Source organism: Colletotrichum fructicola (assembly GCF_000319635.2).
Source record: "Colletotrichum fructicola Nara gc5 chromosome Unknown KSG_Nara_v1_contig03, whole genome shotgun sequence".
Classification (NCBI taxonomy): Eukaryota; Fungi; Ascomycota; class Sordariomycetes; order Glomerellales; family Glomerellaceae; genus Colletotrichum; species Colletotrichum fructicola.
Window position 1 is genome coordinate 4,937,781 of NW_027094053.1, and position 26,018 is coordinate 4,963,798.

The following is a 26,018-nucleotide window of genomic DNA, read 5'->3' on the forward strand; positions in this document are numbered from 1 at the left end:
ACGGGGGGGGATGGGTGGATGGATGGATTGGTGGTGGGCGCGTTGCTTCCCATGACAAACCCGAAGTGTTTTGACAGAGTCTTTTTTGACGTGAAGGGTGACTTGACAAAGTTAGTACAGAGGTGTGTGTGTGTGTGTGTGTGTGTGTCTGGGTTGTCTCTTGATAAGAGACGACCTCACCCGCGGCAAATAGCTAGGATGGGCAGCGGGCAGGAGGAATTGTCCGGCCCGAGGTTGGACCTGGTCCGGATTTAAACTCCGGTGCTGGCGGGAAGGACTTTCAGGGAACACCAGGGGGAAACGTACATCCCGCCCTGTGTGTGGCATCTTCGTCCGATGTCTTCCAGGTTGGTGTAGTTCGGGTTTGACGTTACGAACTCGGCAAAGCGGGGAGAGAGAGGGCCAGGGAAACAAAAGCACGCACCAACCAGCCAAGGGGACGGAGGGCGGAGGCAGGACTCTCGCGTTCCTGTGTTCACAGTTGTTCTTCCAGGGTACAAGGGCCAAAGGGCGGGGAGAGGAGAGGGGAGCGGGGCCCACATCTTGCCGGATGGACGAGTAGGGTCGTCCGGAGAACGGCAGACAGCAAGGAAACGTTGCGTCCCTCGCATTCGGTGTTAGACGATTGGACGGTTTCGCGACGTGTTCGGTGACGGGCGGTTGGCGCGGCCCTACACACCGAGAGGGTGGGGGCGTACCGCGGGAAGGGCCTTTTAAGCTTGATGAGAAGTCTCTTTTGCTCTTTCTGCTCACCGACGCTGTCCTTGTTGAAGATCACCATGGTCCTCCTTGACCCCCGTGGGTGGTGGTTCGAGTCGTGGTGTTGTGTTGTTTTCTCGGGATGCTTTCATATTCTGCGACTTTGGCTGGCACATGATGCGTGTGGAGGATGTTGGTGAACGTCACGGGGCCGTCGACAGAGGGATCTCGGAGCCGACGGATGGGCCGCGACTTACACTCTTGTGAGGTTTCGAAAGCGATAGCGACGGGTTCGGTTGGTGATTAATCTGAACGGAATACGAGATGGTTCAAGCAGCGTCTGAATCCGCCGTTCTTACAGACTGGGACCGTTGGCAATATCGGCACGAGCCCGTTCTTCCTCCAATATCAAAGGAAGTATAGGGCCCCGAACTGACTGCCCGAACGAGACAAAGTTGTTCTAGGGCTGGCGAAGGGCCACCAGTTCTACGGGAGAGGGTGGGCCAGCTGCATGTTTACTTATACCCATGACGCAGACGTGCTAGGGACGGTCCGCTGAGCGACGATAAATCCTAGGCCCTATAGCACAGCCAATAGAACACGGATACGGCTGTCTTCGAGAAGATGGTTCCCGCAGGCCTGCAATGGGCACAAAGATCGTGATCGCGTCCCGATCGTTCTTGGCTGAATCACCGATGACTTGTCTGATGGATAATGATGGGTTTTCGGACAGCCATTCGTTCTCAATGTTGGCTCTTATTTTCTGCCCAACATGAGCACAAGTTCAGTCTATCAACCCGATTGGAAAACCTCAAGTCGCAGGTGGGATGTCTCGGTGCAGGGCCCAGCCCAAGTGTCTATCAAACTCTCCGCCATAGCTCCTGGCCTATCCCCCTTATCGACATGGGTAATAGGTAAAACACGTCAAGCTTGTCGTACGAAGCCAAGTACAAGCCTCTCTGCTGTTTTCTTGGCGACGAAAATCACCTCGGCCCGTCGAAGTTGAAGCCGAGGCCGAGGCAGGGTCGATGCGCCGCCCATCTTGCATGTTCCGGATCTGCGACCCGGCGCACAGAAAAAGACAAGATTTGGCAGCGGCAACGCGCGTCTGGGCGCTAAGACAGCTGTGAGATGACCGACCCTGCGCTGCTTGTCCTACACGCCGCAGTTCGCCTTTTCGTCGGCGGCGAGTTCGTCTCCCGACAGCTCGGGACGCGAGATGTGATGGAATGATCCGTGGGAGATGCGTTGCTTCTTGGGACGAACAAGCTGCATGGAGCTTTGTTTGTATGGAGGCCGTTTTGAGGCTCGAGTCTTGACGAACACGATCATCTCTACCTTCTCCTGGCTTTTACACTGTTCAGGGGTAGATTGATGTTATGAGGCCGACGTCAGAACAGGAGGTCGAGACCAAGAGGACTCGCTAGTCGCCTTTCGGCCGTTTCATTCACAAAACAGTCAAACGACTGTCAAATTTGACATGTCATCCAGAATTGCGTCAACCATCTATTAGTAGTGAATGTGGTCTTCAACACAGTCCAGGAGGAAGCATCTTCATGGTGGCGCACAGTTGACCTTCAAGAAACCCAGACTTTCCCAAAAGATCCAATCACCCGAATACCAAGAGTCTATTGTATAATAATCATTTGAACTACACATCCAAGAAAATTGAATTTCTTTGAAAGAAGAGTATTCAAGAATTACATAATCGTATACTTGGCCATATGTCTGGCCGCTGACTAAGGGGAGCCCAACATCTCGCCCATCTCGGACGGCACGAACTCCCGAACCAAGCTCCCAGCCGCAGACGTTCGTGTCTTCGCGCTTAAGGCAATCGACGCGACTCAGACAATCAAGACACATTTGACGGACAGCCGTTGCCAAAGTCACGGGATTTGCAGTTCTGTGGATTTGGACGCCATACACCTGCCCCTGGACAGGCAACCGGACCTCCGTTGGGGGCGGGGGCAGGGCCCCTTCGCGGAGAGGGACGGCCGGGGTGGGGCCACCGAGTGTGAGTCCCTGACGCCGCGCGCCCTCGCCCTGACGTTGGTCTCCAAGGTACCCGGTGGCTAGCTCTGCCCGCTACCTTAGACGCGACGCTACCGCTTCGACAGTGCGGTTCGGCTCAGTTGAAGCGCCTATCGCCATGTCTGGTAACGTAGACAAAGTGACCATGGCAACCGAACGTCGTAAGTGGCTCGCGCTCTTTTGGGGGGTTTCTCGAAAAAGAAACGAGCTCTAGGAGGATGAGTTGGAATGGGTGTATCCGGAGTTGGAGTATTCCAACTGCTGCTCCGGCGCCCCTTACTCCGGGCGTAGACCAGCTCCGAATAGGTAACTAGCTGAGCTACCCGGGCCCCTATTGTAAGCTCTCGCTCCTGGAGACAAACACATGGTAATTGCATCCCACTAAAACCAATTCTGCTCCAAGCAGAGTTTCAGCAGACTTTGGTTGGCCATTCAACAGACAAGATAGTAGCCGACGCTCAATTTAGCCATCCTGCAGACACACAGGCATCGCAAAAGAAGGGTCGCCCGCAGACTGCAGCCCTGAGCAAGTGCCATGGCGATGGGCGTGAACGCTCCCGCAGTGGCGTCGTGAAAGACGCCGGACTTTGACAATCCTCTCGCCAGCGCCGCGAAAACGCGTGGACCTCCCCTTCTAAATCCGCACCGTTGACCCAGCCTTAGCTCCTATTCTTCGTCTGTCTGGCTGGCTGTCGCGCCCTTTTTTTGCAGCTGCTGCTAAGTGTCCTTCTTTCCCCCGGGGCCCGATCCTAGTATGAGCCCACCCCCAATGCAAGGTGTTTCGCTACCCGGGCGGAGGTGCGGCGCCCCGCCCGGACGGACATGCGTCTCGGTGCTCGCCCTTTTGCGCTTCTCACCCAGCGTCACTTGTGAAGATGTGCCCAAAAAGGGCCCGTATATAACTATCCTTCGTCGGAGCCTTCAAGCATCCTGCTCTCTACCTCTCTCTCTCTCCCCATCCTCAAACATCCTCTTGACATTCCTTCAGTTCTTATAAACCCCCTTTCCTCTAATCAAAGACTAAACCAGACCGTTTGCTGCTTCTTACACACAAAATGGCTCCCTCCGCCGACTTCAACACCTCCGCCCAGCAGGCCGGCGCCGCCGACCCCGCCCGCCCCTTTGTCGGCAAGGTCGCCCTGATCACCGGCGCCGGCCGCGGTATCGGACGCGGCATCGCCCTCGAGCTCGGCAAGCGCGGCGCCAACGTCGTCGTCAACTACGGCTCCTCCGCCGGCGCCGCCGAGGAGGTCGTCGCCGAGATCCAGAAGATGGGCGCCAAGGCCGTCGCCCTCAAGGCCAACATCTCCAAGCCCAAGGAGGTCGTCGACCTCTTCGACCGCGCCGTCGCCCACTTCGGCCGCATGGACTTCGTCATCTCCAACTCGGGCAAGGAGGTCTGGTGCCCCGAGGAGGACGTCACCGAGGAGCTCTACCAGGACATCTTCGACCTCAACACCCGCGGCCAGTTCTTCGTCGCCCAGCAGGGCCTGAAGCACTGCGGGCGCGGCGGCCGCATCCTCCTCACCTCCTCCATCGCCGCCGTCATGGGCGGCATCCCCAACCACGCCCTGTACGCCGGCTCCAAGGCCGCCGTCGAGGGCTTCACCCGCGCCTTCGCCGTCGACTGCGGCGCCAAGGGCATCACCGTCAACGCCATCGCCCCCGGTGGTGTCAAGACCGACATGTACGACGAGAACTCGTGGCACTACGTCCCCAACGGCTACAAGGGCATGCCCATCGAGATCATCGATCAGGGCCTGGCCAACATGAACCCCCTCAAGCGTGTCGGTGTCCCCGCCGACATTGGCAAGGTCGTCGCCTCTCTGTGCCACTCCGACTGCGAGTGGATCAACGGTATGTTACTCTAGCCCTGAATCACGACGATGAAGACAAACGTGCTAATCAACATCAAATAGGCCAAGTTATCAAGGTCACCGGTGGCGGCTGCTAAATGCCATCACGCTCCAAGCCCACGGCAGCTCCATCCGCGCGGGGCTGTTCTCGTGACTTCTTAATGCATCGGGTCGCAAGGCGAGCCGGACGTCTGGCGATCCCAACGGTCTAGGTCTGGGTCGGTTAATGAGTGGTATAAAGAGAGATGGAAATCTCACCATGTGTCTAGGTTAGGCGTATGTAGAAATAACGAGACATTGAAATCACGACTAGCGGGTAGCCATTCGCCATCCGAGTTCGGTGCAACACCTCATGTCTGTTCTGACTAATAGTGCCGTGTTGAGAAGTCGCAACTGACTCCTTTGAACCTTATCCGGTAATACTTCGTTAATGTCAGACTGGCCACTATTATGATTATGGTTGGTATGGTGTTGCGATTCTCGGTGAGCCCGGTGTCATCGCTGATGCGCCTCGTGCATCCCACGGCAAGCCATCTCAGCCTGACGCCGACATAATTTGGTGGCATCATATCAGCCTCAACAACTGACATGGATATGGTCGTTGCCGTAAATAATTCGAGGGAATGCACGACATCAACGGCTGTGGCTGGCATAGATTAGCTACCCGGTGGCCCGCGAGCTCCTTCGCGCCTCTGGGAGCCGTGGCCCAGGCTGTTTGGAATGTGATGGATGGTAAGTGTTTAGGCTATCGGCCAAAAGATGTCCTCTTTCCCCAGTTCCTCGCCGTTAATAGCGCAAGTCCCTGATACCTAGGACCCAACCGCGTCGTCGAACTCGGTCAGATTCGTGAGAACAGCTCAGCTATTGGCCGTTGAGAATGACGCAAGAAGCTTGTGAAAACCCACCGTGCCACAGAGCTCCTACCATGCCGCCAGGGACCAGGTCAGTAACAACGCCGACGTCGCGACCGATATAGCCGTTGAGAAGCAAGAGCTGTCGGAGTAAGGTAGCGGTCGTGCGGTGTTGGCTCTTGACTCAGCCCCCAAAGCTAGATACAACGACACCATAATCATCTCGAAACACGAAGGATTCCCATCTCCGCGGCGATGGAACTTCAGCCGTCAACAAAGGATGCTGAAATTCAAAGAAGGAGGCTTCTAGATGTTTGCTGTGCTCGCCGCAGATTGGCCACTAGCCACCCGCCCTCCAACGTGGTGTTTGCTGACTAGCGGGTTAGCGGCCGGCTGCGCATCCGCCAGTGCTGACGCCGGGCATCGAGCTTCAAGATATGATCCCGGCTCTGCGTCTGGTCTGCCCTATGAGGCATCGCGAGAGCCGCGCACTTGTGGGAGTGTAGCCGTCAGAGTCGTACCATTCAGTCTGACGGTGCGCCTAGCTAAGGAACTAAGATTCTGACACCCAAGGAATCCCGAATCCAGTCGGCAACGTGTGTTCAGAAGTGCCGGTGCCATACACGTTGACCAGCTCCTGCGTTGGGAAGAAGGTAAATCCCTTATGACTGGCGACGATAGGTCCGTGTACGGAGGGTGTCCGGCCACAGCCCGGGAGGCCGGCAAATGAAGTCTCAAATCCCGGGTCCGGGGCTCCACTGGCCACGCAGTTCCGTAGGGCTTCATCCGGCTGTGCGGATCCTCCGATCTTACCGTTCCATCCAGCCCGCCCGCAACGCTACCACCAGATTTGTTGCCATTTTGGGCAGGCCCTTGAACCCTGGAATCCCGCAGCATGGCCGGCGCATGGTTGGGTCTGAACACGTCCATGACGCGACGATTGCGGCCGCCGTGGATTTTCGACATTGCAGCCCTCTGCAGAGCTGATTGCTCACATGACAGCTGCAATCGAGGATCGGCGCTGCACACCCGGCACCGTCTGGCCGGGCATCGCCCCAGTGCCCGGGGGGTTCCCAGCGGTTATTGTTCATTGTCGTACCAGTATGCCGCGCCGTTTGTTTCCCAACGCCCGTATTACTTTGCAGACGCGCGAAGTGACGCTGATTTGCTGGCCTGATGACCGTAAGCAGAGCTGCTGAGGCCCACGGTGCGGCTGGCCCCCAGCAGTCACACCATTTGCCAAAGATCCCTCTTGACAGCGGATATCTACTGCGGATGCACCTGGAGGGAGACCCCTGCACCTTATCATGACGTGGGTCTGGGTACATCGTCCGCCATCGCCCGCTGGCAGCTAATGCCATGGTACTCTGACATACATGAGAGCACCGCAACCCCTGGGAGCTTTGTAAGATGACAATTGAAGCGTCCCAAAGATAGATGAGAAGATCGTCGCCAATATTGCTGCCTGTGCTAGATGGAAAAACACAAGTGATAATAGAGTTTTAGCGAATCAAAGCGAACTGCAAGTATGGAGGGGAGTATGTCGGCAATCATTTGCGATTATGCCGAGGATCCAGCTTTTGCAAAGGAAGTCATGGTGTATGTCCGAGTGAACAATCCCAAAGCTTCACTGTTAATCAAGCCACATGACACGGGCAGTAACGTCATCCCGACTCCCGAACAGCGGTTGCAGAGGCAATGCAATCATACGTAGCGGCAGTATGTTGCTTGCCGAACAGCCAAAACGCCTCTCGATACGGAAGAGCGTGCAAGACTTGATGTGAGGTAACGCCACCAGATAATTGCCAAACGGCGCGGAAAAGTGTCGATGACAGGGCTCACTCCGAACACACGAATCGGACGAACCAGACGAATTGCTGGTCAGCTACATCCCGCAAGTCAGCCTTGCTGCCCATCGCATGCACCCCGCAGGACAAGGGAGCGGCCAAACTTTGGAAAGCGGCACAAGCCCCGGGCTCTTCGGGCGCCTTTGGAGGGGTTCGAAAGACGTGGACATCGTTATCTAGCGGAGTGCAGCTGAATTGAAGCAGGCGTCGGTGTTTTGGAGGTCGTGGCTGCGATGTTGCTGTGCTATCGCAGCTGAAGTCCCGGATAGGAGCTAGCAAGTCCCCGTGAAAGAGCGCCAAAGTCAAATTATTGAATGCGACAGAGCCTCTTTGGGATGGCACGTCAGGATGGTGTGATGGGGCATTTGCTGGTTCGCTGGAGTCAGGTGGGGGTTACCAAGGGTTGCCTGTCGCAAAATGCAAGGCAAGTTTACCAGATGCAAAGGCTTTCGAAGTCAAGTGTTGGGCGGCGAGAGTCAGCATACCCACAGTCGGGCGAAAAGGACATGCGTACTGGCAGGTGCGCGGAGAGTGCGATATGCGATCGAAAGCCACGGCTCAAAAGACGTCAGTTGGCGGCCGGGTTTTGAAGCAGAATACGAAGTGATGCAGTGCCGAACAGGTTGTGAGGTCGTTGAGAAAAGAAAAGAGTGCTGCACAAGCGTTGTCCTCGGGACGACTACCCCGAGACATTTTTTTAAAAAGAAAACAAAAATGCCCTTGGGTAAAGCCCAATCAGAAGGTCTCGCTTGTGGTCTATCTCGTCTGAGTTGATCGTGACCCATTCCGTTTCTGGAGAACAACTGGGTTCAAGACAACTTTCGTAATCTAAGAGCAGACGTCGACGAGGATGATGCAGCGCGACGCCGACAACCTACCTGCATTGTGACCCATGGTGAGAGAGCCACTGGCAAGGCCGGAGAATTCCATGAGCGTTTTTCTCCTAAGACGATCTCCTGGCTGCTGCGGGGTGGATTTTGGCTTCGGGACCGACCGCACAAATACCGGAGCATTGAGAGTGACGCTGACCACTTGGCGCGCCTCATGTGCTGGACAAAGCCATGGTGTTGATGAACTGAATCGTATCCTTGAGCCCTGGAAGTACTGAGACCAGCAGCGATTGCATGCCAAGAGTTGGCAGCTAAGTCTGGACTTGACCAACGGCATGCAAATCCTCGCTGGATGATAGGCGGGCGTGCAGATACATCAGGTCGAGGTATGCATGCTGGCGCATGGCATGGGGATGGGTATGTTGTGTTGGGGTGTTGGTGCCTTGGACCTTGTGTAACTGACCGCTTATTCCTGCTGTTGCGGACGGCAGCGTCTAGTGGTGTTGACGGTGAAGCTCAGGAGGGTGATGGTGGTGGTAGGTGTGTCGCACAGCCGCGGCTTCGCGGATGATTCCCAATTTGCTGACGCGGGAGAATCGCCGTAGACGACCCGTGGTTCAACAGCGGGACAGCGAACTGGTTGTGCCTGTCACCAGTCAGAAAAGTCCGAGCAGGGCCAGTGAGATCATCGGGTGGTTGTAGACAGTCACCTGGGCCTATGAGACACAGAGGGTACCTTCGCGGGTGCAACAGAGAGCTGATGGCTGAAGAATGGGGATGAGGGAGGTCAGACGGAGGAAGACGGTGATTTGGTGATGTGGTGACGGAGGACGAGGATGGTGGTGGTGCGGGAGGGAAGTGGCGGAGGGACCTTACCTTACTTTGGTCACAAATCACACATCTTACCTAGACTTCCAGTCTTCTGCTTCTTCTGCTGTACGAAGAGGTGCGCTTGTTCGCGCCTCGTATGGTGCTCTTGTCCGTCGCTTGTGCCTGCTCGCACTGGAGTAATGCTTGGGATGTGATGGCGTGGGATGGAGAAGGGAGGAAAGAGGAAAAAGCGCAACGGTGTGCTGTGGTGAGCTGTGCAACGCTCTTTGCGGAAACCACTCCCCATCCACAGGCGCTGCTTCCTGTGGGTGACCGGAGAGAAAGTGTGAATAGCGTCGCTCCTCCCCCGATTCCCTCCAATCCTGCGATAAGTTTAAGTGGGTATTTTAAGAGAGAGATAAGGTACGAGAATGACTAAGCTTTATCGGGCGATAACTGGCAGGGGCAGGGGCAGGGGCAGGGGTTCTTGCCCGCAAAATGTCACTCCACACCTCCCTCCCCGTTGGTGGCAGGCGGGATCCACCCCGATCAACGTCTCCGACTTCTATCTCCACGACCACGACCACGTCCTCGTCCACGTCGTTTGGCCCGCGTCTTTGCACGCTGCCAACAACATTCTCGCCTTGATCATCATCATCATCATCCATTCCCCAACACGACCCATTCGTCCCTGGGATGAGCAACGTCAACACCCTCGATCTGATCACGCATGCAAAGTCCTTCTGGCCGCCGTCCCTACTCGAAGAAGAAATCCGGTCAATCCCAACCCCGCTCCGATTCGCTCTGGGCCATGCATAGACCTCTGGGCCCTGCTGAGGATCCAGCTGCAGTCTGCAGTCTGCAACATCCTCGCCGTCTCTGCTTTTGCCTCACATTGCACGGAGCACCAAGTCCCAAGGCCACGCTGCCCTCGCGCAGCCAAGTGGCGTGAACCATCATCACCTAATCAGGCCTCTACCCCTGCTCTTCTCGCCGCCCCGGACATCTTTGCTGTCAATGATGGCGCCCATGGGAGGCGGGAATACCACGCAATCGCCGCCCGGGATTAGGAGAACGGACGCAAAGTCAAGACGCGCTGAGAGTTGATCAGGCGGGGCAATTCTGGCGTCGTTGGAACTCCGCCTCGTGCTGCCACGGCATTTGACCCGCTACTGGCATCAAGAATGCTACAACGGTTCCGGCTAGCTGTCTCTACATGCGGCGTGACAAACGTTGCCGCATCCCTGTCCGACAACAGCCGTACTGTCTCTTCTGGAAGACGTCCAAGTATCACGGCCAAGACGTTACACCCTGTCAGCCACCCAAAACTTTCCGTATCGACCAAAGAAGCACGCCGTATTCTCCAGCTGTCTGACAGGCCCTGCCCTCCACCACCTGGGATCTGACCGTGTCACCAAAGTCGAAGCCCACCCCAACCTGCAAAGACAAGCTCGCAGCGCCCAGCCTGCCAGTGTCTACTCTAGGCATGGCGCAATAAGATGCTCAGCGAAGATCTTCACCCCTCTCCGCGGGGGCACGGCTCTGCCGCAGTTGTCAGACATGTCACTTCGGAAATCACCCAACGGAAATATGGTGACACATTGGTCATACGACTTTGGTCTAGATCAGAGACATCCAGCGTTCAGGCTCTGGAAGTGTGGACCGTGGGCTGACGACGTGCCAAAGGTCTCGAGAATCCGCAAATCAAAAATACTGTTTTCCGAATCATCTAGAGAGAGGCATGGTCGAGGGTGACGGGAAGCTGCTTCATCTGCCGACCCCTGCCGCCGGCCAACGACTTACAACAAGTGGAGAAGTCGAATCGACTTGCGGAGCCAGGGGTCGAATCGATGGTGGCGGCAGTTGGCGGCATGTCGAGTTGGAGATTCGAATCAATGAAAGGACGCGCAACTACCAACCGTTCGCCAGAATCTCCATGGAATTGCCTCTTTGGGTAACCTGCTGCAAGTTTATCAACCCTCGACGCCTGTCTACCTTTTGGTGACAAAAGTCTATCACAGTAAAGTTACTGTTCATCCCCTAGCTTGCACCATCACGGACCGTTTCGAGGCCTCGACTTTGAAAGTTTCTAGGGCTGTCGTACCATACTCGAAAACAGCCGCTGGTCTGATGAGCCGGTTATTTCCATGTGAATTATGGTTACGCATAACATCTGACAGATCCTTCAGGGTAGTCTGCCCAAGTGCTGACAACTTTTGTCGTGATTTCGACACATTTCTCACTGCTCCGTCGCATTTTCAACTTCTCCCGTCTATCATTGCCTCGCATCTTCCCGCCTCACCCATGAAACGGTTCCCGGTGATGGATTCATTCCGAAATCATCTTGAGCTTTCGCATAATCCTGCATTAGTCTGAAGAAATCAGGTCTCTTGGCCGTCTTCAATGGTCAAACCGGCTGCCGCGGCTCCTAGTCTGCGTCCCCGTCAGCCAGTCGAAACCTGTTGTCATCAGAGTTCCTGCAACGTCAGGACATCCGACATCTTAGTCGAATCAGCCTGCAGTGGGCCTGAACACAGCTGAGAGCAGAGAGCTTTTGAAACGGGTTTCCTCGGCGAGCTCTTCCGAACATCCACGTGTGGTCGATATGCTTTCCCCTTGCTTCGATTCACTCTGGCCCTCTTCCAACACCTGCGCACAGTCCTCTCAGCTCCCAGAGCTCTGGTCGGGAGAACATCATCCTGGCTGGAAACAAGGGCCGTGGGCTTGCCGCCTCGCTTTGAAGATGTTCGTTATGCACAATGAGGGCAGAGTTGTCCGACCTGGCTCTCTGCTCTGAAGCTTGGGCATCGACCCGGCCTGATTAGTGATTAGCTCTTGTCAACCTCTGTCTTTCACCGCGCCGTTGCCTCATGTCATGCAGGCTAGAACTCCATCCTCCCATCATCAGAGCATCCGTGCCCGCTGTTCATCCTTCCGATGTTCTGGTTCTGACATCTCCAACACTCACAGCCTCCAGCATGAAGCATCACAAGACGAACATCTGAGCATAGCTCACTGCCATGCCTCTTCTGTTTCCGACTTCGTTTCTCAGCCTCGGGCAGCGGCTGGCATCTGACTGACTGATCACCAAAACCATATCAGCTCATTCGCCTCGCGGTACGCGTACGCAGGCCTTCAGCCCCAAAACTGCAACACAGATAATTCCATACACATTCTTTGGCCGCCTTACAACTGAACTAGATATTTCCGGCATATAGCTGCTCCTTCTAACATGGTTCCGCCTCGGCCGTAAAACAGCCGCTCAAACATTCATGCTAGCCAGGCGCAGACCAAGCAAAACACCAAAGAAGCATTTTTGGAATTCTGGTGTTAGGTCGTCGTCCAACAGGAATTTTGAAGCTGCATTGGGGAAAATATTCCACACTTCCTTATTCCCACCCGTCCCAGTCTAAGCCACACGCTCTTTCGCCAATCGTCACAATCGTCATTGACTCGCATGTTTAGAAACGCTGAGCCAACCAGGCCCGACCCATCGTCACATCATTGGTCCATACGCAGCCGTAAGTGCAAGTATGGTATGTGGCCAGCGCCGCATGAGATAAGCCCCAATTCCTCACGTCCTTCCGGACATCTCCAAACCGTCCGTGCCGCCGCCGCCAACAGCTGGGAGGATTCCGTCAACGTCAGCCACAGATCACAAGCTAAGTAGACAAGGTTGAAGCCTCCAGAAAGGTAGTTGGGAACACTCTCCACGATGATGGGAGGCAATGGGTGCGTGCCCGCCTTGTCCCCATCCTTTTCCCTTCCCCTCGCTAGCAATGCCCAACGGTCCGGGAGACATGGCGCGGAACGACGAATGAGTGGTTGACGAGCGGGAAATAGCGCAAGTTGGGCTGGGTGCCTGGGGCTAGAAGCGATTCGGGGCCAGTGCCGAAGGGCTAGCCGGCAAGGCTAATGCAACCACTTCAACAGGAGCATGCAACCACTTTGACACAGGCGCACGTGGTGGAGGATGGGATTCTCTCTGTTTCTCTGAGAGAGAGCGGACGAGCACCCCCAACCTCCTACATTTTGTTTTACTGCGGACGGAATGGAAAAGTTGCTAAAAAAGAACTTGTCGGAGTTTGGGACACAGGAGCGGCAACGCGGAAGCACGTCTGCGGAGGGGCAAGCACATGAAGCGCTGCGATCGAGGTTGCGTCAGATCTGGCGTTACATGATTGTTTAGACGCGCAGCGCATTCTCTTCCTTTTTTTTTTCCAGCGCACTCTCTTAGGCAAGGAGTGAGACGGTGCGGAAGAGGGTTAGAGGGGGCCGCTAAACAAGGCATGATGATGACATTTCTCTTTGCACTTCATGTCTGGACTAGTGATGCTATGCTGTCTTGGCCATCGTCTCTGTATTCTGTATTCTGTAACTTGGTTCGGTGGGGAGAACACGCACACCATTACGTCCCGCAAACTCAAGAGATCGCTATGCTTTGGCTGTCTGCTTGCCTCCCTCCACCTGCTCGTCCGGTTCGCTGACGGCATAATCTTTGCGCAAGGTTTGTGGGACGACATCCTTCCGATGAACCGGGCCCCTCCTCTTCCTTCTCCTCCTTACGAAAGGCAAAAACGGAAAAGAAAAAGCTTCGACTCCTACTCCCGCTGGAATAATCCGCTATGATGAGGAAATTATGAAAAGAATAATCCGAACAATGATTTGGTCCGATGAAATTGCAAGATCTGCTTTCCCATTGATGATCTGATCCCGAATACCCGTGCCCACTATTTCCTGTGTGTATGTGTGTTTGTGTGCTGTGTATGTCCATGTCTGTCTCCCATTTGATCCCCCCCTCCAATAGCGAATGATCTTTTGCATCGTGACCTAAGAGCCACCACAAGTCTTGTGAAACACCGCCACGCCGAACCATGAGTCTCGCGGAAAAGAAGTGGAAGAAGAAAAATTAGTTGAATCATCAAGACGCCGAGAAAGTAAAATGTACACAAAATAGTCCCCCATAGCCCCCCCAAAAAGAAGCCCGGTTTAACCCGTTTCTTTCGCGCGCGCGCCGCCGGTCCGGACTCCCATAGATACTCCATGTGGAAAGGAAGTAAACAGTAGTAGGTAGGTAGTAGTAGTAAAATGCTCATATCGGTCGTATCGAATTAGCAGCAGCAGCCTCCGAGCGCTTCCTTTTTTTCCCCTTCGTTCCCTCCTTTTGCCTCGCCTCTGTGTCCACCCAACATTGGGATAAGCTTCTTCTCATCCTTTCACAGCCTGCGTTCCTTTTTTTGTAAACCCCGTTTTTGTGTTGTCTTTTTTCTTTGCTTTCTTTAGATTTGTCTTCCTGATAGGATGAACTGTGACTAAGCATAGCTCATGTCGCCCTTGCGATGGCTGACGACCTCGAGGGTGGTGCCCAGGTTGTGGCCCAGGTAGCCAATCATGGCCTTGCTGACCTCTGGGTCCTCGGACAGATCGGCGCACACCTCGCGGAACTGCGCGTAGACCTCCTCCAGCTTGCGCAGCTCGCGGTTGAGGATCTCGAGCTCGAGCCACCGCCCGTCCTCGCCGCCGAGCGTGTACGCGCCCAGGCTGACGCCGAGGCCGCCGACGGCCACGGCGCCGGGGCTGTTGAGCTGGTTCATCGCCGCCGCCACGGAGGAGGAGCCCATGCCGCCCATCATGCCGCTGCCGCCGCTGCCGTTCTCGAAGTAGGTGTGGCTGGCGTTCTTGTAGAAGCTGGTGATCTTGCCGATGACGGTGGCCAGCAGCATCGCGGCGGTGTGCGTGCCCGAGCGGCTCATGCAGCGGTTGCAGGAGAGCATGGAGGCGCATCCCTCGACGGCTTTGCGGTTGAGCGAGAGGACGAGGTCGAATGGTGGCGCGGAGGGAGATGAGGCGTTGTGGAGGGCCTGGAGGGACTGGAGGCAGACCGTGAAGCAGGTGCAAGAGCCGCCGCCTCCTGAATTTGAGGACTTGTGTCTGACGGCGGGGCGCATGTTGGGCGTAGTTGATGGGCTAGGGAAATACGCTGCTGCCGCCATGCTGTTGGGCGTGGGCATTGCTTGATATTGCATCATGCCTTCGTGCTGTGCTGCTGCGTCTCCCCAGGGCGTCATGTGGGCGGCCATGGCCATGTCCATGGACTGTGAGCGGCCGTGGTGGTGGTGGGGGGCCATGTGTGCAGTGGCCATGGTCATATCGGGGTAGGGAGCGGCGGAGAAATCGGTGGGAGGAGTCCATGGCATGGCGCCTCCGTACATATCGGCGGTGGGATCTTGGTGATCTCTGGGTGTTGCGTCGTCGACGCCCAAGAGGGCGAGCCCTGAAGAGATGGAGGGGTTTCTGGTCATGGCACCCTCCATGCTGGTGGGCGTGTGCCAGCCGTTCTCCATCTTGTACATGCCGGCGCCGGGGTGCTGTGCGAACATCATGTTCTTCTCGTCCATGATGGGCGAGAGATCCGTCATGTCCATGTGGACGGTGTTTGCGTGGCTCGGTGCGCTGTTGTCAGATTTCGGCTTGCCAGCCCTGCTGGAGGGGGAGTATCGGCATTCCAGGCCGCATGCGAGGCATCTGGAGCATATGGGACGGGCTTTTGAGCATTTGACCTTGGCGAGAAAGCAGCCATCGCAAGAGGCCCGGAGGCGAGGTTGTCTGGGCTTGGAGCTTGAAGACATTGTGTGATTAATGGGCGAGTGTGTTCTCGACGATTGGAAGGAAGCAACTCTGAAAGAAAGAAAAAAAGGGTATCTTTTTGGTCTAACGAAAGAATTACAAGTCCGGAGGATGAAGTGACGGCGGAGGGGCAAGCCACTATTAAAGAAAAGGACAAGGGCAGAAGGTGTATTAGAGTTCTGAAGGCGGTGCGAGTGAGATGTCTGTGTGATGATCGTGTGCGTGTAAGGCGGAGTCGGGATTAGCAAGCACTATTCAGGCTCTTGTGTAAGGGTGCGATGTGAAGTGCGGGAAGAGCCCCGAGGGCCACGGATCGCGGCCTAGGTCGAGAGTGAAGCGGAATCTAGCCGACTGCGAGGTAGACAGACAGACAGGCGACGACGACCACGACGAAGTTGGAAAAACGGGGTCACGAAACAGGAACGGAAACGGTCACGGCCATTACCCAGAGTCCAAGAGGGACGAGCATGGAGTGAGAGTCCGGGTGTTTCTAGAGGAAGGGACGAGAGATGGAGCTTGTAAGAGCGAGAGGATATGCGACGCGGACAAGAGGGAGCGGACGTTGAACGGTTAAAAAGAGAAAGGCCTGATTTAGATATGCTATGCCGTTGGCTTATACAGAATGAAGGAAGTACAAGCCCATGTACACGGGGGCTGTGAGGGCGTGGGCAAAAAGTACTATGGCAGAGCAGATCTGGATTACCCACCCCAGAGCAGAGAGGAGGGAGAGGAGACAGGCACACGCACAACGAGAGAGGCTGGCTTGACATAAAGGTGTGTATCTATGTGCGCGCGAGTGACATTAGAGTAAGGTAGGCCACCACCGTGGGTGAGAATGTCTTGTGCAGAGCAGAGACCAGCGATGTGTAAGAACGAGGACGGACCAATTAGATGGAAAAAGAAACGGGCCATGTACTGGTCTGGCAGTAATGCAGAGGCCATGTACCCTCCGCCCGTTCTTGGGCGCGGTGGACATGGGCTGGCTCGCTCGCAGAGACCCTTGGCCTTTGGGTCCAAGGGCATTGGATAGGTCTCTGTTCTGTGTGCAGGCCAGAGCTCTTTGGCCGCTTGGACGAGGCAACCTGACCAAGAGAAACAGACAAGAGGGACAAGAGACTCGGCACCCAGCCGGCAGCTCAGCACAGAGGCAAAACAGAACCAAAAAAGGTCAGGCCAGAGGCGGTTGAAGCATGGATAAGACGGTTTGGGCCGGATGAAGCCTTTCCTGGGCATGCAGGCAACGTAGGTGGCACTCACCTGGGTTGGTGTGAGAAGAGAGAGAGGGGACACTTGGGGGGGGAACCCAGACGTTCAGATGCACGTTGAGAGCGTGTAAGAGAAGATGGGCCTTGTTTCTTGCCGTTTCCAGATTCTCCAGGTTCCCCACGGGACGTTGACGGCGAAAAGATGCTGCCGGTAGTGGGTTCAACTGGAGTTCCCCATCTCAAGATCCTGCCTGCGGAGTGGGATGGATGGGTGGACGGATACTAAGGACTGTTCTCACCCATTAGGTGGCCAGACAGCAACCAAGAGAGACGAGAGGGAGATGGTAGCGGCTGTTGTTGGTTCGTGCCGAGAGCAGATCCCTGGATTTGGGCAGTGCCATGTTGCTGCGCTGTGCTGTGCGTTGCTACTGATAGGTAATGGCCGTAATGGTGGTCATGGTGAAGGAGAGGGCGGTGGAGCGTGCTAGAGCTGGGGGATCAGGGTGGAGCTTAAGCTGGGGCCTAGGATAGCGTAGAGACAGGGACAGGGACGACGAGGAAGGGGACGGGGAACCCTGCTCGAGGATAAGGCAAAGACGTGGGACGGTAGAAACGGTTCGTTCCAAGTTGGCGTGAGAAAAAGTAAAATGGATGGATACGGGGAGCTGGGGCAATGGAAGGGAGCAGAGCGAGCCGAGTAGTGTGTGAAGGGTGATGATGCTGGACAAGGTGGATTATGCATCCGGGTCTCTCGCCTTTCCTTTCTAATGCATAGTAGCAATAGAAGTACACAAGATGCAACGGGGAGGTAGTGTCAGGGGAGGAAAAGGTGCGAAGGTTACGGTACGGTAAGCAATGTAAGGTCATGTAGAACGGGGCGATACCAGCTCAGGCGTATCTGTGGGCAGCGACAGCTCGAGCAGACCCAGGTCAAAGGGCAGAAGCAGATCCACACGAGTCGTCGATCTGGAGGATGGAGATAGGGAAACGAGCCGTCAGAAGGGTAGGGATTAGGGTGGTTGTGAAGATTCCGCTTCGGGGAGCATCAGAGAAGGATGGGGAGCAGGGGTTGGAGAAGGAGAATAAACGGGATAGGATACACTGACTGACTGGGGCTGGCAGTGGGGGCAAAGGAAAGGAAAGGAAAGGGTACAGTGCCTTGTACACCGGGCAACGATGGGTGAAGGGCGAGGGAGGACAGACCGCGTGGCGGAATGGCTCGGCCGATTGGAACAGACCAGGCGTTGGTCCGAGGGCGAGATGCGTGTGTGCGAGGTGGAAGTAGACGACAGAGGACGAGCATCAACGACTCCAAGGGGAACGGACGGCAAGATAGGTGAAGGTTGTCATGGTTGGCGGGTAGACTCGTCATCCGGGCGCGGATGCCGGTACGGAGGCAGTCCAACAACGTCTAATGTTGGTTGGCTCGGCTGCTTGTTGCCCGTTGCTCGAGAGTAAGAAGACAGGACCAAAAGACGAGGGTACGATAGGTAATTGGAGATGGGCGGGCTACTAGCTAGACGAGCTGTATGTCTCTGGGGAAGAAAGTAAAAAGCGGAGGAGAAACGGAGTTTGCAAGTTGGATAAGTGGGACGGATGAATGTCAGACTAAGACGTGTGAAGGTGAGTGAGGTAAGGCAAGGCAAGGCGTTGGCTGTTGGAAAGCCAAGCAACAGAAAGCGAGACGCAGATTGTGGACTGCGGGAGTGGGATTGGGATTGGGATTTGGGGTTGGATTGGATTGGATTGGAGCGGGCTGGGAAACAACGGAATCCAAGACAGAGGAACGGTAGCTAGGTTTGGCGGTACGTACCGCGCGGGCATCCTCCACTGCTCTGCTTACTTTCTGACGAGTTAGTACACACTAGGTGTACATACTAGGTCTGCAATGGATGCAGTACATGCAGCGCGGTTGAAGGTTAGGTGACGGATGACGGAAACATTCCTTAGGCCTGGGTCTCGGAGGTTGCTCTCACATCATGTGACTTGAACTCCCAGGTTGCATTCTCTCTCTCAGCTGCAGCAAGAGACAATGAGGTGGCCATTGGATCTTCAGCTTACAGCTTATTGCACACTGTGAGAAAGAGTTCATGGGTGACCGGAGCTGGACTTGCCTCCCGCCTCACATGTTCCCGCTCCCCTTCCCCTGGCCCCTGCTCATGCCCCCGACTGCCTTGCTGCCCTTGAAAGTGAGTTGCGTGCGTCCTGCTGCTGCTGCTGATGCTGCTTCTCACCTCACTCGCTGTTCCTCCAGTTGAGTGAGAGAGAGAGCGAGTGCGGCCCAGAAGGGAATGGCCTGGACCAAAGAGTGAGTGGAACCATCCAACTGCACGACACGACATGGTGGAGCGGAGGAGGGGGGCACCAGACCCTTGCTTTGCATCCGCGAACAGGGGGCCCCAGCACAGCACACCCTTCCCTCCCACCCTGTCTCTTTCTCACAGATCCCGTCCAGGTCCCCTTTCCTCCCCTCCCCTTGACTCCAAGGGCAGAGGGAGCTTGGGCCATTGTGTACAACACTGTAAGTACGTACACACAACTGTTAGTCTTGTCGTCTTCATCGACAGGCCTCGACCAGTCACTTCGCCTCAGTTTATTCTTTTTTCCTCTCTCGCCGTCCACGTTGCAATTGGCCTGCCTGCGCTTGGAGAAGCACAAAAAAAAACACAATCCACAAGGGGCAACCGGGGTCGACATGATGCGTACTTATCACGGCATACGAGGCAATGATCTCCAGCAACCATTGCCGTATTCAACCACCCTGTCTGCTCCATACGACTGCTGCCAGCTAGCTCCAGTTCCCTACCTAGTCCAAGCAGGGGCAACGCAACGCAACAACCACAGCTTGCTTTGCTTACTTGTGGATGCTGCTGCTGACATGAAGTCCCAAGGGGGGAGAGAGGAAAGGCCCACGACGGACACAGTCGTTGCCCAAAACCAAACGGTGCAAGCAGTACTATATGCAGCGCACATACTTCATGTTGGTTGCTGTACTCGTCGCATATTGGGGGGCACTTTTCCCACCTGCCGTACCGCTCCTCAGGTAACCTACCTACAACAACGCATGCGCTGAGGTGCAGCCAGCTGCGATGCGTGCTGCTGCTGCTGCACCATCCGACTTTGCATTGTTGTAATTATGCACAATTGAGGCGAGAACTCCAGAGTCCTGGGATCACATCTATCAAAGAATCATCATTCCCCCTCCTCGCTTCCGGTTTGTCTCTCTTGACACTTCAGACCGGCATCCAGTAGATCTCAAACCTCGACAGAGGACAAAGCCCTTGTTCCTTTTCGTTTTGTTTTTTCGTACGTGTGTTTCTTTCATTTCAGTGTCAGATCCTAAACCCTATCCATTGAGAAAAATCAGCGACATGTCTAAGGCTGATAAGATAAATCTGCGCCTGCATGTGGCACGCTGACGGGGCCATGCTCTGACCTGCACCTTAGTCGACGTAAGGTATACGAACGACACGGTCAAAGATAACAATGCAACGGCTCGCCGTATCCGTACTATGGCCGCCGCTGCAAGGTTGGGCACCTGACTGGTTGATGGCTGAGATGAAGCAAAGACATCTGGCTTTTTCGGACTGCGAGCGACGAACGAGTATAGAGATTGACACGGCGGCGGGCGGCTTTCTGGGCGGTGTCTAGATTTGGCCGAGCCCCCCTCCCCCAGTGTCGACGGCCCGTTATTCTGATTCAGATGTGTGTTCGTATCGGAAATGAAGACATGGTCTCCGAGAAGGACAATCTCGAGTCTCCTCGTCATCACTCGTTGATCTCATTTTCTGCTCGGTCTTTTTGTTGTCCGTCAACGTTAAGGGGAGATAGGATAGGTACAGGTACAGTCTGGAAGTTCCGAGTGCTGCCACGTTCTGGTTTCCTTTTCGAGAAGGCGTTCCTAGGTTTTCCCATCGTGCTCTCGAGTGGTCGATGGCGCGATTCCCGGTTCCTCGGACACATGCGATTCGGATGGAGCAGCGATTCAAGAGCCTGGGATGGCTGTTGTTTAGCTGCACAGGCGGTTAAGGTGGCTGTCAACTGGATGGAGGTTGACTGGGGCATGGACGGCTTAGCTTAGGGTTGGGCGAGAGTTCCAGCCAAGCTGGATGACGGGGAAGGTACGCCATGTTCGCCAGTTCCTGAGACTGAGACGAACAGGAGGACGAACAGGAGGAGGGTGAGGGAGGATACGTTACCGCCTGCCGAAACTCTCGCAGCGTACTGCATCAAGCAAAGCAAACGGGTGGCCAGTGGTCCGGGAACGCGCACAGAGTTTTGCTCCCATGTCAGTCAGGCGAGCTTCATGTACCTGAATGACTTGACGGCAGGTCTGGGCCTGCTCAGTGTGACAGAATGGCGAGTGATGTGATTCCAGCGGCCGTCTCCTTTGGCGGTCCAAGTGGCGGCGGGGAGGGATCACGGGCTGTCGAGTCAGACTGGTATCTGCGGAGGTGGTCAGTCTATTACTGTCTTTCGACACGAGGCATTGTAGAGCCCCAGACGAGAGAGTGCTTTCTGATCCAATTTGAGCGGCCAAGGTATCAAGATAGGTTCTTTCCCAGGGTAGGCAAGGCACATGTTTGATCCTCCAGGGACAGGAACAGCTCGACGGGTAGGGTATGGTGTGCTATCTGGGACCAAAGGCGAAGCTTCTCTATTGGATAGCAAAAGAAAACAGACAAGGAAGGGCCGGAGGGACCCACTTGGCAGAAGACGGAGCGCGCGGAGGGCCCGCAGGACGGCGAAAAGGCGGGGACGATGGGGCGAGGGACGCCGACGGGAAGCTCGGAAGCCGGTACGACTGCCTGCCTTGGGACTTTACTGCTCCAGGCACCTGACAATGACACAGGCAGGTATTTCCGCATGGCCACTGCCCCGCTTGCTTGCACCTCACTTATTGCTCTTGCACTTTGCACAAACATCCATCGAATGCACTTTGCACATCACCTTACATTACACTACAACAAATCCATCTCACGAAGCGCTGCGCACCGCGTACACTATCGTCATTCTGGCAAGGTGCTTGGCACTATCTGCTACCAAAGGACCTATTTCGCCCGCTGCCTACCCACTTACATACCTGGTATGCTTGTGCTTGTGCTTCCGCTGGGCCCGTCCTTCCGGCTGTGCACCATGCACTCAGGTAGGTAGGCGGACTGTACTGCACTCCTACTAGGTAATTGAGTACTAACCGTGGTGAGGTCGTATGGAAGGGCCCTTCCCGTTGCACCCGGACCAGCTCCGACGCGACGGAACTGCAACCTGACATGGTAAATCGACTACCACCTCACCTCTCCTCGTCAAAGGCCAAGCGACAACGCCAGTCCAACATCGTCCGTGTCCGTGGCCTTCTCCCCGATTTCTAGAATCCCATGTTTCGAAACACACACAGCCAGCTGCCGTCGTCCCAGGAACTGCACCTACTGTACCTGTGCATCGCATCCTGCAGTCTGCAACCCGCCGACTCAGCGCTCTGCTCTCAATCAATGCCCCAGCACCAGCACCAGCACCAGCACCAGCACCACCAAGAAACCTCTCATCCACATGCTCATGGCAGTCAACCCCATCAGACATCGCGTCAGCTTGCCTCGACTACTGCACCTGTCAGGAGCCAGCCACCTTACGTCAAGAAACCTACCTGCCTACCTACCTTACGCGCCCAGCTCGCCCGCATACACGATATCGAAACCCTTGTCTTCCCCCGGACCTCCGTTGCAAATCGTTGGACCCATCCTCTCTCGACACTGACACTGGCACCTCACTTCGATCCCGGAATAATCAACTCATTGCTTGCCGGTAGACGGCACGGGAATGGCCCAGGCGAGCTATTGCCGAGACTCGACTTCGTCGCATTCAACTCCCACTGCATACGTACCGTACCGTCCATGCAAGCTTCACACAGCTGCAGCTACCGTGCTACTACACCTCGCCACGGCAGCCCATGAAACCCATGGCAGCCATCGCCTTGATAACGGCCGGCCGATCGCGTCGATCATCCAGCCAACATGCTGTCGCCCTACCCCAACCCACTCAATTCTCAACGCCGACTTGGCCCACGCCGGAGAAATCACCATACGCAATTCCCATCTCTTTGGGTCAGTTCTCCATCTTGACACCCCTGTCATCCAGCCAGCCAGCCTGCCGGCCCACAATCTAAATCCTCAGCCAGCTCAGTGCTCGGACTCACTCCCCGAAAGAGACAGCCTTCTGTCTACTTTTGACATGCCCATTTCACACAAACTTGCGACTGCTAGCCCCAAATGGAAGTCTTCCTTTTTGTTTGGTGCCCAAGACGCGTCGGAGAATTACGCCAAGTGAGGCTGCAGTGCTGACAGCACCGGACATTCATGGGTTCGATGACGATCGTCTTCAATAGCTGCCTCTGCCGTTGTTCCGCGGGTGCACTCCAGACACTTGGTGTGAACACCCACCAATCCAGAGAGCTTTCAGATGCACAAAAAGACACCGCGTCTAGGCCTTGGGCTTCTTAGATCTGCCGGCCCAGTCAGACTTTCAGCCTTTTTCCAATGGCACTATCCCGCAGAGCATCATTTTCATGGAGCCCTGTCAATGCACACACTTTTCTCTCGACACATTGGGCTGACTTGATGTGGTCAAAAGAGCGAATGCCCTCTCTCGAATTGCCTCATCGCCCAATCGCACAGAGCTCCGACACATCGCCAAGCGCCGTGGATGTTACCAAACTCGAGATGGCAATGATCCACAGCTTGAATAGAGCTGAAAGATAGCTGCCATGCCGGAACGGGATGGACGCCGGGTTGGTTTTCCTTCCGTGGCCACGGATTCTCCAGAGTTCCCCGGGCGGTTCACTGTTATCAAGTCTCCTCCACGCTCTTCGGCCCTTATCAGGAGCGAGAGAAGGAAATGACATCATCACCGCAGCGGCAGGCGGCGACGTGGCTCTCCGAATTGCAGCTTCTTACCCCTCTTGGCTGCGCTAAAGCCCTTCTGGATATCAGCCTTCAACGCCCTGTGCGTGGCGTCGAAGTCGACCTGCTTTGGAGGACAAAGTCCTGTTGCCGTTCAACTCTAGCGCGCGCAAAGATGTTTCAAACAGCACCTCAACTCCCAAAACCAACGTGTGTTTATGCTTTACGCCTGACGTGCCGCTTTCCGTCGTTGCTCGGCAAACTTGATGTCGTCAACTCTGGGTGGAGCGACTGAGACAACATCGTCGTGACCCATCCCGAGAAATGGGATTTGGGACGATTCGGCCCTTGAAATGGTCAAGGGATCTCATCTTCACACCCTAATAAAAGTTTTTCATTGAAAACAAGCTCAACGCTAAGTCGCAAAGGCCTGTAGTTGCCCATACTCCTGAGCGCACCCACATTAATGGACCAGGACGACTCCTGACACTCGTAATACTGGCCGAAGGGTTTTCAGGGATTGGTCAATCGGTGTGAGAACTTTCCCGCTAACCCAGACGACGTCGATCTTGTCATATTTGGGATGAACCCGGGGACCTCGCGGGGAACTATCGTCTCGCGCAAGGGCCCGGATTGCCTATCAAAGACCCCCTCCACAGCATCTTCAAGTACAATGATCAACATGAGGCACCAATGGTCCGAAGGCGAGGTCGCTAACCCAGCCCTGCAAGAGTGAATTCCGGCTCCTCACCTACCGAGACGGACACGGGTATTGATCGATGTGTTGGCACCGCATCGTGGGGTTCAATGAGACCCCCCACTTGGCATCACCAATGCGATGGTTTGCAACACCTGTGTGAAAAACGGCGGTAGTCGGTCTGCCAACATCGTTGCTTCTTCTGGCCCGCTCTGACTTCGAGGCACTCATAATTGGCCCGATATTTGATGTTGCATACCTACCAGCAGACCGTCCTGTCAGCCACAAACCCACGGTTGCCTGCAAGGCGCTGCAGATCAATATACATGAATTATTGACAGAGGTTACATCAAAAGCTTGCAGACTGGCAACTACCTTACCCACATCTCAACACCAGAGACAGAGACGATGGAGACGACGATGCCACGCATTTGGGCGCTAAGGAGACTTCGTGTGTCTTTCGTGAATGACTTTCCTTGCTTTCCTGGCAAACCCGCATCGCCAAGTTGGCATTACTTGGATAGGAGGTTTTCAACGAGAAAGCCACTGATCCACTCAGCATCTGCAGAAACGATCTTAGTGGCGCCAAAGAGTGCCGCCGAGAGATGCCGCCGCCTGAGAATGGAATGATTACTTTCATCACCCTTTTTGGTGTACCGAGAATCCGACGACGGATTTGTGGATCTTGGGACTTGAAAGTCAGACCAAGAAGAAAGGAGATATTGGGTGTTGATGTGGATGACAGTCTCAGATCTCGATCTGTCAATCTATTGCACGTTGCCAAGGGCCTTTAGATTCAAGCCATTGCAGCCTAATCTTGCAAACCAAGACAACTATCATGAAGCTTGAAAAGGCTCAAAAACCAAGAGGAGGTTGACGACTGCAGGCTTCACCGCATGCCCACAGGCAATGTTTGGGTGGTATGCAACGACCCAAGTTCCCGAGAAAAAGTCGTCTTCTCGTTGGCCTTCCAACAGACGAAAGGTGTTCGCAACGTGCCTCATTCAATTCATCAAAGCTGAATGTATGGGTACGTTGCCAAGGGCCAATTTGAGGTGTCATGGTCCTGATTTAGCACCGTATTCAACGGCGCCTAGCAACTAACCTAGTGAGCTTGATCGGCCACGACAAAGAACAACAAGGCGTCGCAGACGGACGCTGTCCTGCTAGCCTCAAGCGGTGTGCCGTCCCGCACATTCTAATGGAAGCCAGCCAAGATGGTGCGAGCCTTTTTAACCCTGCAAAGCCCGCTATCTTTCCGAGAGCTATGCGAGTCGCGATCGCGGCTGCGTCTTGACATATTTACGATGGCACCAAAGACTAGAACTACTAGTGCTCGTGTCACGACTGTTCACTGCAACGCTGAGGCGCATTGCTTACGCCAGCGCGCGCGCGCGCGCGCGCAGGGATGGGCTCACGGCAGGAGAAGAAAACGGCATGGCCAGCTAGTGCCTGAGAACGCACGAAGCTCAGCGCGCGCTACTGCTGCTTCATTCTCTTCTAGTCTCATTCTGGGGCGCGACCGTCATTCCCGTCAATGAAGGACTGCCTCATGGTGAGACCAAATGCTCTGAGCGATGAATCCTTACTGATAGGTGAGAGGAAAACAACAGACAGTCAACTCGACAACCCGTCCACCAACTCGTGGTGAGAACCTCTCGGAACCCAATCA

At 55.3% G+C, this 26,018-nt stretch overlaps 2 protein-coding genes across 2 annotated transcripts; one reads left to right on the forward strand and one right to left on the reverse strand.

Annotated features, from left to right (window-relative positions):
- Window positions 1-3,785: 3,785 nt before the first annotated feature.
- On the forward strand, window positions 3,786-4,684 carry stcU-1 (Versicolorin reductase; the record flags this gene model as incomplete). The annotated part of the gene is made up of 2 exons (XM_032036100.1): window positions 3,786-4,587; window positions 4,650-4,684. 2 exons carry the CDS (start codon window positions 3,786-3,788, stop codon window positions 4,682-4,684), a joined length of 837 nt encoding a protein of 278 aa, XP_031892748.1.
- Window positions 4,685-14,236: 9,552 nt separating this feature from the next.
- Window positions 14,237-15,322, reverse strand: CGGC5_v006187 (uncharacterized protein; the record flags this gene model as incomplete). Its single annotated transcript, XM_032036112.2, has 1 exon — window positions 14,237-15,322. One exon carries the CDS (start codon window positions 15,320-15,322, stop codon window positions 14,237-14,239), a length of 1,086 nt encoding a protein of 361 aa, XP_031892749.2.
- Window positions 15,323-26,018: the final 10,696 nt, after the last annotated feature.